The 13,038-nt window shown below is 42.7% G+C and overlaps 1 protein-coding gene across 1 annotated transcript in view; it reads left to right on the top strand.

The window, feature by feature from the left end:
* The window catches only part of LOC307246313 (adipocyte plasma membrane-associated protein), a 13,725-nt gene extending 1,914 nt beyond the window's left edge, over positions 1 to 11,811 (top strand). The window contains exons 2-9 of the mRNA XM_080022216.1: positions 3,398 to 3,487; positions 5,236 to 5,357; positions 6,379 to 6,480; positions 6,575 to 6,727; positions 7,039 to 7,154; positions 7,845 to 8,005; positions 8,519 to 8,714; positions 11,591 to 11,811. Coding sequence (XP_079878342.1) covers positions 3,398 to 3,487; positions 5,236 to 5,357; positions 6,379 to 6,480; positions 6,575 to 6,727; positions 7,039 to 7,154; positions 7,845 to 8,005; positions 8,519 to 8,714; positions 11,591 to 11,800 — 1,150 coding nt within the window. The 3' untranslated portion in view covers positions 11,801 to 11,811. The remainder of the gene's footprint in view (positions 1 to 3,397; positions 3,488 to 5,235; positions 5,358 to 6,378; positions 6,481 to 6,574; positions 6,728 to 7,038; positions 7,155 to 7,844; positions 8,006 to 8,518; positions 8,715 to 11,590) is intronic.
* The last annotated feature ends 1,227 nt before the right edge of the window (positions 11,812 to 13,038 follow it).

Below are 13,038 nucleotides of genomic sequence, written 5' to 3'. Positions count from 1 at the left end.
TTGTTACCTGAGTTTGGGGTGGAGTTTTTTTTTGTTTCTCCTCCGGACAGAGGTGCGCACCTTGTGGGGTGTTCCTCGTATGTGATGGTTAGTACCTACCAAAAGTGGTCCAAGGAAGGACAACCGGTGAACTGGCAACAGGGTCATGGGCGCCCATGGGCTCATTGATGCGTGTGGAGAGCAATGTCTAGAACCGTCTGGTCCGATCCCACAGAAGAGCTACTGTAGCACAAATTACTGAAAAAGTGAATGCTGCTATGATAGAACGGTGTCAGAACACACAGTGCATTGCAACTTGCTGTGTATGGGGCTGTGTAGCCACAGACCGGTCAGAGTGCCCATGCTGATGCATGTACCGCTAAAGTGTCTACAATGGGCATGTGAGGGTCACAACTGGACCATGGAGCAATGGAAGAAGGTGGCCTGGTCTGATGAATACCGTTTTTTTCTACGTCATGTGGATGGCTGTGGTTAGGGTCCGATTTGATCGAGCATCTGTGGGATGTGCTGAAACCACAAGCCTGATCAATGGGGGTCCCACCTCGCAATTTACAGGAATTAAAGGATCTGCTGCTAACGTGTTGGTGCCAGATACCACAGGACACCTTCAGAGGTCTTGTGAAGTCCATGCCCCCACGGGTCAGAGCTGTTTTGGCGGCACAGGGGGGTACACAATATTTCTGCTATACACCTACGGACCTTTGATCGACATACTGAACCAACGCTATTTTATTTCCATCCCATATGAAGAATGCAAAAAGAGGAGGTGCTCAAGGAACTACACTGTGCCAGACCCGCCCGGTCTGTTTAAGGGTCACGTCTGGCCCATGTACGTCAAACACAAGAACAAGGCCTTAATGACTATAGACCAGTCACTCTGACCTCTGTGTTAATAAAGACCATTAAGTGCCTTCGTTGACCAACCTCAAATCCATCACCAACCCCCTCCTCGACCCACTGCAGTTCGCTACAGGGTCAATAGGTCTGTAGATGATGCAGTCAACATGCAGACTCCACTTCATCCTCCAGCACCTAGACTCCCCCGACTCCTCCATATTACAGGATCCTGTTTGTGGACTTCAGTTCTGCATTCAACACCATCGCCCCAGCTCTTCACCAAGACAAACTATCCCAGCTGACTGTGCCTGAGTCAGCTGGGACTGACTCAGGCACAGTCAGCTGCAGGTGGATCATTTACTTCCTGACGGGAAGCAGCACATGTTGCTGGGAAAGCTTGTCTTAAGCCCGGACCATCAGCACTGGAGCCACAAGGCTATGTGCTCTCTTCTCCCTCTACACCAACAGCTGCACCTCTAGCCACCCTTCTGTCAAACTCCTGAAGTTTGCGGATGACACAATCCTCATTAGATTCATGTCAAATGGGGATGAGTCCGCCTACAGAAAGGAAGTTGACTACCTGACTTCCTGGTGCAGCCAGAACAACTTGTAGCTGAACGCTCTGAAAACTGTAGAGATGGTAGCAGATTTCAGGAGCAGCCCTACCCCAACCGCCCCCCTCATCATGTGTGACTCCCCAATTAACAATGTGGAGTCATTCAGATTCCTGGGAAAAATAATCTTACAGGAGATTCTCCATCCCACCTCACTGACTCTGGGACTTTCACCCCTCCCTGTGACTCACACACACATATTCATATACACACACAAACACACACACACACACAATGTACCAATTTTCCTGCACAATCAAATCCTACTTCCCGTGTAAAATAAACATGTGCAATACAAATGTATATACATACACACACGTAAATCGATATTACATTTATTACCATTAAAGTGTACATGCGGCATACCCATTTTATAGGCTCGCTCCCTCTCATTGCCTCTTAGCCTTTCACAGCCAACACAATTTACAGTTCTTACTAACTTTTAATTTTACGTTTAATTCTTTGCTTATATTGTGTTTTTTTTTTTGTCTTTTATGCACCACCTTCACCAAGTCACTTTCTTTGTATGTGCAAATATACTTGGCAAAATTAAATAATTCTGATTCTGAAACATTAAAACTTCAGCTGCAAGTTAGTATACTTGTTCAAAGTGGGCTATATTGGGTTGTCAAAAGTAACAAAGAATACACAAAAATATATATTTATATTTATGCACTTATAGTACATAGTACATAGTACTAGTAATACTTTAGTACAGTGCTTTAGCATCAACCTTGAGGACTGGAATTTTTTAATTCTTTATTGTCTTAGATTTTCAGCTGTTTTTCGGCATCTGGAAGAGTAACAAAAACAAATTGTAAATTGTCAAATTAATGTCATTTTAGTAGTGACTTTTTTCCTTGGATTACATTTTTAATAAGTTACGTTTCCATGAAATAAGAAAAATGTTGTGGTATTTCTGTGAATAATTACCATTGCACGCCTTCTATTTTTCCGACCGCTCACTGGATCTTGAACGCATCATTCAGTCGCACATTTCAGTGGATTCGACTCAATGTGGTCACGGGTTTCTGTGGATTACTTTTCTTCTGTATTTTTCATGAATCCGGCAAAGTACTGGGGACCACGGAGATAAAATATCAATCAAACAGATCTATAGACATCTACCAGGTTAGAAGATACATAAATACACACGCAAACGCATGTGTTCCAGATACATTTAGCTGGGTTGGACATATTTTGGCGTGAAATGCATTGAACCTTGTCCGTGGTATAGATCAGATTGGCATGGAATTTCACAGATTTTTTCTCTGTATGTGGATCGCTTTGGTTGAATCTTCAACCACCAGGTGTTTGTGACATGTGAGGATGGTAGCTCAGGAGGTAGAGCTGGTGGTCTAGTAATCTAAAGGTTGCTGGTTCAATCCCAGGCTCCTCCTGCTAGCATGCTGTAGTGTCCTTGAGGAAGACACTTAACCCCTAATTGCTCCTGATGGCTGCGTCCGTCAGTGTTCGAATAATTGTAAGTTGCTTTGGATAAAAGCGTCTGCTTAATGTAATGTAATCCCAGTTCAAACAAGGCGTAACTGTGTTCGTAGCTTCTGCCATTCTTCTGTTTCAAATTGTTTTCAATGTCAAAATTGGAAACAAGCACCACCTCCGAACCAGCACTTTGCTCGTGTTGGGGCTCATTGTGGTTCGGCACACATGATTGACCTATTAACCTGTGAGATCAACCTACAAATGTGTCAACAAATGCCCAGAGTCGTACAATGTGCTCGAAAAACAACACAGCAATTTTGTCATAGTGTAGGCGATGACTGCAGTTCCTTAAAGACATCACCCATGGGAGCTGTCATACATGGTTGGATGATTACATTCATGTCCTGAGTATTGGCAAATGTGATAAGAAACCTTGTGTGTGGAAAAACCGTCCCCCATGTTTCTTGTGAGACATTTCACAATAATAACCTATTCTCTGTCAGGTTGGGAAAAGCGGTGTTGTTGGTGGCTCTCTTGGCCGTGGCTGTAGGAGTCTACCTGCTGCCTTCTCCCATTGACCCCAAGCCACATGTGTAAGTCACATATAATTATGGGAAACTTGCTTCTCCTCACTTGTTGCTAACTGATAAATGCAGATGTGTTGTCAATTGAATGTGATTTTTACTCAATGGTGATGTTCTGGCCTCCAGTTGTCAATGTGACAGAAAAGGGCATAATAGAAGAAATACCACTTGAATGAAATACCACAGAAATTGTATCATATGGTGTCTAGGCATGGGCTTTTTAGCCATAGTATTATCAGCATTGTGTATAAAGTGAAACTCTAAGCGGCTCTGTTGTAATTTAAGCTTAATTGTCTTCTCCAACTATTGGCTATCCTATCTCACTCATATTCTATGAAATTAGTAAGATGGCACATGCCTTTCTGAATGTGGTGCCCGGAAGCGCCTGGACCAAAGACTTTTCTTTGTATAAAAGAATGTCAGGCAAAGTAAGGGTTTAACGTTGAATCAACATTACTCTAGCTTTTACAAGACTGGCTGTGCGATATGGCCAAAATCTTCGATCCCTATATAGATTGTTTCATATCTGGATATATTAGTATAGTATATATTATGTATAAATATTTTCACCGAAAACTTGAACTGAATTGCGATCGGAAAACAAAAAGGTACTTTGGTTCAGCTCGGGAGTCACAGCCAAATGGTGCCATCATGCAATGCTACCAATCAAGGCAACTAGGGTGGCCATCTGTCCCGTTTTAAGTTGGACCGTCCGGTTTTGAAATACCATGTCCGTTTGCCGGCACAGTCTTGAGCCGAACGCTCATTTGTCCTCCTTTTGAGATCATCCCTATTTTCCACTTTATCTAATGATATAAAAAAGTAGGCTATGTGTAAGTATACATTCCATTAAGATTTGTGGTCTAACAAATGATTGGCTGAAGGCAGTGTCAAATAAATATCTGGCATTTCATTGGTTAAATAAACATAGACAAATTAGCCATGTGGCTTCTTGATGTGAGTCATGGCAGGCACACACCCAATCTACCTGTAGTGCTAGGCAGTGGCATCATTAGGAGTGGGCATCCGGGGCTTCAGCCCCGAATGTTTTATGAATAGCCCCGTATCTAAAATATTGTGTGTGTCTGTTTGTGTGACCTCTGAGGGAGCGATCGGGGAACGATTTGCGCTGCCGTCTCCCTCTCTATTGTGTAATGGAGACACATCCCGTTCCACGTGTCCCGACCCACTAAATAAACCAAATAAAAACATTTAGTTTTTATTTTAGATGTATTTTATTTTACTCAATTTCCTTATTGAATGGAACAAAAAACTGTGCATGATGGGGAAGTCGCTCAGTCTCCCCCATAGCAAAAGGGTAACAAAAAATATTCCCAATACTGTAGTTATATTTTCTATCGTCTGAGAATAGACATCATCATATCGCACAGGAATAGAGATTATTCAGGCTAAATTCTGACCTGGCATTCTTGTTTTCATTTGTATTATTTTTTGTGATGTTATGTTAGACTAGTGCTCCCTCCAGTGGCCAGAAAATTACCAGTCTTAACTTAAATATCCATATTCGTTATTGTTTTTTTATTGTTGCAACCAGTTAGGTGCAACATGCTTTACTTGTTAAATGTTTGCCACCTACTTTTGCATGATCAACGGTAGACCATTTTTTTGTTACAATTGTGCCAAAAATGGCTTGTGAAACAGCACTGGCCACTGTCAAACGATGACAGCCATCGCCCACTGCAGAGGTGATTTTGTACTTTGCTTACGCTTCCCTTTTGTAATGTTTTTTCCCTCAGCTTAAAGGGGCCCCCTCCGGCCCTTGAGGGACCGCTGGCTGTCAACACACGTCTGCAAAAGGGCCGCAGGCTCTTTATCGGGCAACTACATGGACCAGAATCTTTTACTGCTGATCAGGAAGGTGCGTGAGTCTCTCCTTCCTACTCTAACTTGTGTACTGGGACTGATATTGTACTTATGTACTTTTATACCATACATGGTCTTACCATGTATGGTATTAAAGGTGAAATCCATAACATTGGACAACTAGCGACAAATAACGACCCCGAAAGGAAGTCTACACCTCCATTGTCCAACCTGATGATTGCACAACCTAAAATGACACCAGTTTAGGGATATCTCCTCTCAATCCCTGCTCCATGTAGTTCGTGGGGCATGCATTGAGAGGAGACATTTGTGATGGAAGGTGTTGTTCTCCTTTATTTACAATGTTGTGGCTTTACCTTCAACATAATACCAAACACACTGGGAACCGGGGTACAGTTGTTGTCGTGCAGACCCAGTAGGGTAGGCACCCAGTAGCAGGAAGACTTTTCACAGGCGTTGCTACGTGTAGGCCTGTCTGTCTGTCTGTCTGGATGCTATTATTTTTCTAAATACATGTTTTGTGAAGCCTAGAGCTTATCATGATGTGAGGCACATGTAGGTTTTATGCTTTAACCAACAGTTGACGACTCGCTTAGCCCCCTTATATTGTAGCACCTTTGATGCTAAACTTTGTAGACAATCAGTATCATCATTACTTCGCAGACCTGTCTCACATCACATTTTTTTTGAGTACATTAGTTTCCTTTCTTCTAACATAACAGCATTACATTGCATATAACATCAGTGCATTTGCATGTTTTTCTTTTTTTTACCCAAAAACAGACAAGAATAAATAAATAAATAAAAGTGTGTGTGTGTGTGTGTGTGTGTGTGTGTGTGTGTGTGTGTGTGTGTGTGTGTGTGTGTGTGTGTGTGCGTGTGTGTGTGTGTGTGTGTGCATGTGTGTGCGTGTGTGTGTGCATGTGTGTGTGTGTGCAAGCATGTGTTGTAGTGTGGTGTGTTGCGTGACGAATAAAGACTGTTTCTTCTTTCTTCTTAAAAAAAAAAAAAATCGAACTGGTCTCTGCTTGCCTGTCTGTCCATCTGTCTTCCAGGTAATGTGTATACAGGCACAGTGGATGGAAAGTTGTGGAGAATAGGGCGGGATGACAGCCTCACCCTCATCACCCAGATGGGTCAGGCCATACCAGAATGCGGTAGGTGGGAATACTTGTGTCAAATACGTTTCCTTAACTGGATCTTCTGCTGCCAGTCATTCCTTCTAGCAGTCATCATTTTTTCTCCTTGCAGGCAGCAGTACGGACTACGAACCTGTGTGCGGTCGACCTCACGGCGTGAGGCTGGACAAACACGGTCAGCTGATAGTCGGCGACTCCTACCTGGGTCTGCACAGCGTCAACCCCCAAAACGGGGAAAAAACACTTCTTCTGGCTAATTCGGAAGGTGTGTGTGTGTGTGTGTGTGTGTGTGTGTGTGATTAGTATTTGAATCCCACACATTCCATGCTAGAAATGCTGACGTAACGATGGCGTAGAATGCCTGGGAGTATATCTGGGAGGTCTGGTGGTAGAATAGACGCACTACGAAGGGTTATTCCTTTCCCCCAGGCACCTGGTCGCCCTACTTAGGTTTCTGCCTCTGCTAGCATGTGTGTGTAAGCAAACACAGTCCCCCATGGCTGCCTGTCCTCTAACCTCTCCGCACTGTTCTCCCTTTCGCCCTTTCTCTGGCCTCTCACCTCCTTGCCGTTTTAGGCGCTGACGGCGTCCCATTCGCCTTCCTAAACGGTCTGGAGATCTCCTCGCAGACGGGGACCATCTACTTCACAGACTCTTCCAGACGCTGGGGACGACGGCACGTAAAACTGGAGGTGAGACGGGCGAGAGAGGAACAGCTGAGAGAGACAAAGATAGAGCGCTCAAACGATGAATGGATATGAACTCATACATGTTTGCAACTTCCTTAATGCCTCATCATGATTTTGTTCATTAAAATAATGAAAAGACAATTGATTTCAGCGATTGAGGAGGGGTAGTGGTTTGAAGGAGGCGAAGGTGAGGGAATTCTTGTGCCTTCCGGAGAGTTGCTTGGCAACTCCATTCCTCGTAAGCGTTTTTTCACTCTCTCACACACAAACACACACGCACACACACACACACACACACACACACACACACACACACACACACACACACACACACACACACACACACACACACACACACACACACACACACACACACACATTTGTTCACCAGTTCATCCGGCCCTGAATGAATGCCAAAGAAAAAGATCCAGTCAGCTGAAACAAGCTCTTGCACACTTGGAGAACAGAAAGGAAGAGAGAATAATTGAGCCATCTTTAGAAACTTGAATTCAAGGCTGCATTTAGCTTTCAATCCACCATAATGATTTATTCTGTTTTGAATGAGTGAAGCTCTGACCAAATCATAAGTGGAAAAACAACTAAGCTTGATAGCATGGTCCTCTGACAGAAGGTTCCCTGTCGGATTGGACTAGGATCGGGCCAAAAATGTGGTGTAACGTTTGACCCCCACAGGTGATTGAATTGAACAATCTGGGGCGTCTGCTGACCTACGACCCTGAGTCAGGGAGGGTGAAGGTCCTGCTGGACGCTCTCTACATGCCCAATGGCATCGCCCTGTCACCAGATGAGGACTTCCTGCTGCTGGCTGAAACCAGCATTGGACGCATCCTGAGGTACGCGCACGCACGCACACACACACACACACACACACACACACACACACACACACACACACACACACACACACACACTAAGGACTGTGAGTCTGGGGCAAAAAGACCCAAGACCCTGGTGTCTTGGGTCTTTTTGCCGGTTTGATAAACTGTACATTGACTTTGGCCTTTGTTCAGCACCTACATATATAAACTGTCTCACCACGAATGAGTGGAACCATTTTTTTCAGTACAAACTCTTTGTCAATTCAAGAAAGTCGGTGGTAAAGAGTTTAGAGTCCACCCTTTTAATGGCTTTCTTTAGATTGTCCGGTTCGAGTCAACGACTGACAGTTGAGTTATGGCAAAACCTACGAGAGACCGCAAAGGATTCTGCGCGCAGCAACGATTTGAAGAATTCATACAATGAAATCTCTACCACCGTTCCGCTTGAAGACATTAACGAGGAGGAGAAGATGGCAATAACAGCGACCTTTTCCCTTCTATCTCTTTTTTTTTTTCTTTAAATATCAGGTACTGGCTGAAGGGTCCCAAGGCAGGCACCACCGAGGTGGTCATGGACAACATGATCGGTTACCCCGACAACATCCGCCTGAGCGACCACGGGACCTTCCTGGTCGGCATCACCACCCCGCGCTTCCGGAAGCTCATGCCTCCCTTCCTGGACATGATTGCGCCCTACCCTGCCGTCAAACGCTTCCTGGCTAAGGTCAGTGTATCTCCACGTGGAAATGGAGAGGGGAAACATAAACAGAGGTGTAATGAGCCTGAAAAGCTTTTACAAAGGAGAATCACTAAAGGAGGTTATTCACCTGCATTATTTCTTTGGTTTGCTATTTTTCAACCCAATGTTGATTTCCATCATTTGTAACTGTTAATAGCAACAACCTCGGTATGATACCACTCTGCTAAAATACAGTCCAAACATCAAGCCACAGCTTGACAAATTAAATTATTTTAAATAAAATTAAATAACCCTCACCATAACCAAGTCCATAAGTAAGTAAGTAAGTAAGTAAATGGATAAATAAATACAATTGCACAGTCAAACAGAAATATAACAACCTGGAGGTAAGTTAAGGTAAGTTTCATTTAGGAGGATTTAAATGTATATTTAATACAACAGACAATCAATACTATTATAATACGATAGAACCCAGCCCCTAAAGTCGCCCCTTGCAGCTGCCTGCGCGAGCACCTCAAGTCAAATACTCACATTTTAGTATTTTTTGTATTTTGTGAGCTTATTGAGCTTATTGTGCGTAATCACTGGGTGTCATGACATTTCACTGCATATATGTATGACCGTATGTATATGTATGTGACAGATAACCTCTTGAATCTAGAATCATGAATCTTGCTTTCAAAATGCCATCATACCAAGTTAACTTGTTTACCTGTAAAATGTCGATTTTTGTTTTTCCAATTTCCAGGAAAATTGAAATTAGTTGTTTTTTTTCCGGTAAACCAAAAAAAAGTATATTCCATCTTACATCATTCCACCGCACGCTTATCTAATGACGTGTGTGTCGTTTTTTCCAAAGAAGAAAATACTCTCCACTGTGGTGAATTTTGATAAAGGGCCACCAAGACTCCTGTTCTAACAATCAACAGAGAGCGTCATTCGGGACATCAGCACGTGAGCACGGAGCAGACATCATCCTATCCTGTTCCAGTGTCAGGGAGTCAATAACACTGATTTGAATGTCATTTGACATGAAAGGTCATGCAAAACCAACTGATCAATAGACTTGATTAGAGATACTCAATGAAGTGTGTGTGTGTGTGTGTGTGTGTGTGTGTGTGTGTGTGTGTGTGTGTGTGTGTGTGTGTGTGTGTGTGTGTGTGTGTGTGTGTGTGTGTGTGTGTGTGTGTGTGTGTGTGTGTGTGTAATCAGATCGGACAAGGGAAATGCCTCTTATCACATCACATTGACACAGAGCTGCAGTTGGAGTGCTGGTGTGTGGACTAATAGGATTACACTCCCAGTGAACCCTGGGATGGATTTGTCTTGTTGAGAGGGGCCTTCAGTTTGATTACCACGCCTTTGCATCGTCGTGGGGACCGCAAACGCACTTTATTGTCAGCTTGTGTAATTAGTGTTGGGGGGGGGCTTATTCTCACAAAATCTTGCCTTAATACATTTTTATACTGAACTCATCTGAGCTGAATACTAATGCACCTTAATGAGCTTCGGGTACCATCGGCAACACAAAACGAAACTAGCACAGTTTAATTTGTAGGCTGTGCTGTGAGGCAACTCAAGACAATAAGAAAATATGTCTGAGAAAAACACGAGAGCGTTTTTTTTCCAGAACAACAGCCAGTAGTTTGCTCAGCTGGACATTTGCCATATTCCATGAATGAGAGTTTAAAAAACCCCTGATATATAGTTTGCAAAGTGGCAACAAAAATGAATACACACAATTTACTTCTATAAGAAGCTTTATTGATAGTGAATCTGGTGACATCCATTATGTTTTATATATGTGAGTTATTAACTTCGTTTTTAAGGCCAATTCCAATGCAAAAAAAATTGACCTTGTCGTATGAGTTGGGAAATTTGAATGCATCCCGGAGATTGCGTGCCGAAATTTGCGTCCTTGATAGATTTTGAGTAGGAATGAATGGACTTCCGGTTTGTTCTTGTCGTTTATCGGATTCGGTGTGAAGCATGCTTAAGGTCTAATACGGTCTAATAAAGTCTAATAAGGATTTTTATCTATTTTTTTAACAAAAAATAAAGTCTAATAAGGTTTCTATACATCATATAGTATGTCATTTAATGTCAAATGTATTTTATTGAAATAACTCGATTCTACAATTTAAGCAAATTCTTAGAAGTTGGTGACACAATTTTTCATATTTAAGACAAGACTTGTCAAACACATCATTTACAAACACATAACATTGTGCTCGAAATGAAAAATACGTCAAAATACAATAACACATATATGTTAATAAATAAATAAATAGATAAATAAAAATAAGGAACAGGAAAAATTAAAGATGGATTACAAAAGGGTTTTATCACAAGTTTATTTTTTAATCGCACATTTACAGGTAGAAAGAGTCAACAAACTATCTTTGAAACAAAAAAACAAACCTCTGTACAAATGAATGTGAGGCTTTTTTTTCCCAAGCTACTTTTGACATAATATGCCAAAATCAGTCATCTGGAGTCTAACTAGGATCTGATCCTAACAGATTTAAAGGATTTAAAGCCAGACAGACTGTGCGATTTAAGGGAAATAGAATGCTGTTGTTGTCTTCAATTGGATTATTGGCTTTAAAGGGAATGGAAAAGCGAGTTTCTCAAGCCCAAAGTTCAGTTGAGCGAAACGTCCATTGTCTTATCGTTGATTCTCATGGATTCTGTTCATCTGATGCTTGATTCAAGATTCAAGAGGTTTATTTGTCACATACATATACATACGTTCATACATATGCAGAGAAATGTCATTGCAAAGCCTGGAGGCACAGCACATGATTTTGCTAGTGATAGTCTCAAAGCAATTTCCCATCCCTGACACATTTTTTATTTAAAGACCTGGGGGTTCTTTCCGTCCCACTCCTCCTTTTCAGGTGATCCCCCTGAGCTGGTACGACGTCCTGCTGCCGCGCCACGCCCTCGTCCTGGAGCTGGCGCTCGACGGCCGCCTGCTGGGGTCCCTGCAGGACCCGGATGGGCGCCTGACCCGGGCGGTCAGCGACGTCTTCCAGCACGGCGGCAGGACCTACCTGGGCAGCACCGACCTGCCCTTCCTGCCGGTGCTGGAGCTGTGGGACAGTTGATTCACTTGAATTTTACGCGCTGGTCCATGAAGAAGAAAAATATAATTTTTTGATGCTCACTGAGCAACGGTGTCCTCCAACAGAAGTGAAGTTATGGAAATAATAACAACATTCCTTGGTCTGGAGTAACGGGTCAAAAAAATAGGAGTAGAGCGGTATTTCCCAACCTTTTTTTCTCCCACAACACACTCTTTTTTTTTTTACAACAAAATAAGCCCGAAATGATCTTGTTGATCACTAAAAATGTCACAAAACATCACAAACATGTAGAACTGTGCTCATCATTGTGGCCTAATGGTCACTTTGAGTGTAAAACCTGAGCCAGAGTCTCGGTGGGAACTGATTAGAATTAGTACAGCCTTGCAATTTTGATCTTGCAACACAAGCTACTTTCCATGGTCAATTTTTTATGGTGGAACCTGGCGAGCTCTCACAGTGGTTGAAAAACACTGGATTAGAGGTTCAGTTGGATAAGCTGTAGTCGCGTTTTTCCCTGTTTTAATTCAAACTAATTTTTCATGAATTAACTTGCAATATCAGATGTGTTATGTCTTCCTGGACTGAATCGTGTTTGTCATGCATTGACTTCTACGCACTCGTTTTAAGGTACAATCAGTGATATTTTAGGGGGTTTGCAAATGTTGATCTTTGTCAGTCCACTGTTGCCTGAATGACTGCTGAGGTTTCAAGCTTGTTTCAAAACTTGTCGTAAATCATATATATACTGAAACGACCTGGGGAGGGGCCAGTATAGTAAATTGAATGGCAAAACGATGTCATAAGCCCCGTTACAAGGCTATGTTCCCACTACTCTCAATAAATTATGAGTTTGTAATAGGAACCGTCCCATGGCATTGTGCTATCCAATCACAATCCCCCTTGACCGTGACTCTTGACTGTGATTGGGTGTAGTAAATCCACTGATTGGTGGGTTCACAGTAGATCCAGGATCAGGTACTACGCTGCATTCTAACGTGAGGTATAGGTGAATACACTGCTCTTGAGCAAGCACTGGGAAGAAAATTCATCATTGATTGATCATATTTCGTGCAGTGGTTAAAAAGTTTGTACAAATACGATAATCAAGATGCTTAATTGATTAATCCAACATCTGGTAACCCTGAGCAGCAGTCACGTTTTTGCCAATGTTTCGAGTTCGCCATCTCTTGCTACATGTCAAATGTTACTGATGGAGATGTGGGTTAGAACGTCACCTCTGGTCCTGTCTGCGTGGGCTT

Source organism: Zeus faber (genome assembly GCF_960531495.2).
Source record: "Zeus faber genome assembly, chromosome: 21".
In the NCBI taxonomy this organism is placed as follows: domain Eukaryota; kingdom Metazoa; phylum Chordata; class Actinopteri; order Zeiformes; family Zeidae; genus Zeus; species Zeus faber.
This window is presented reverse-complemented; position numbering and strand designations above follow the sequence as displayed.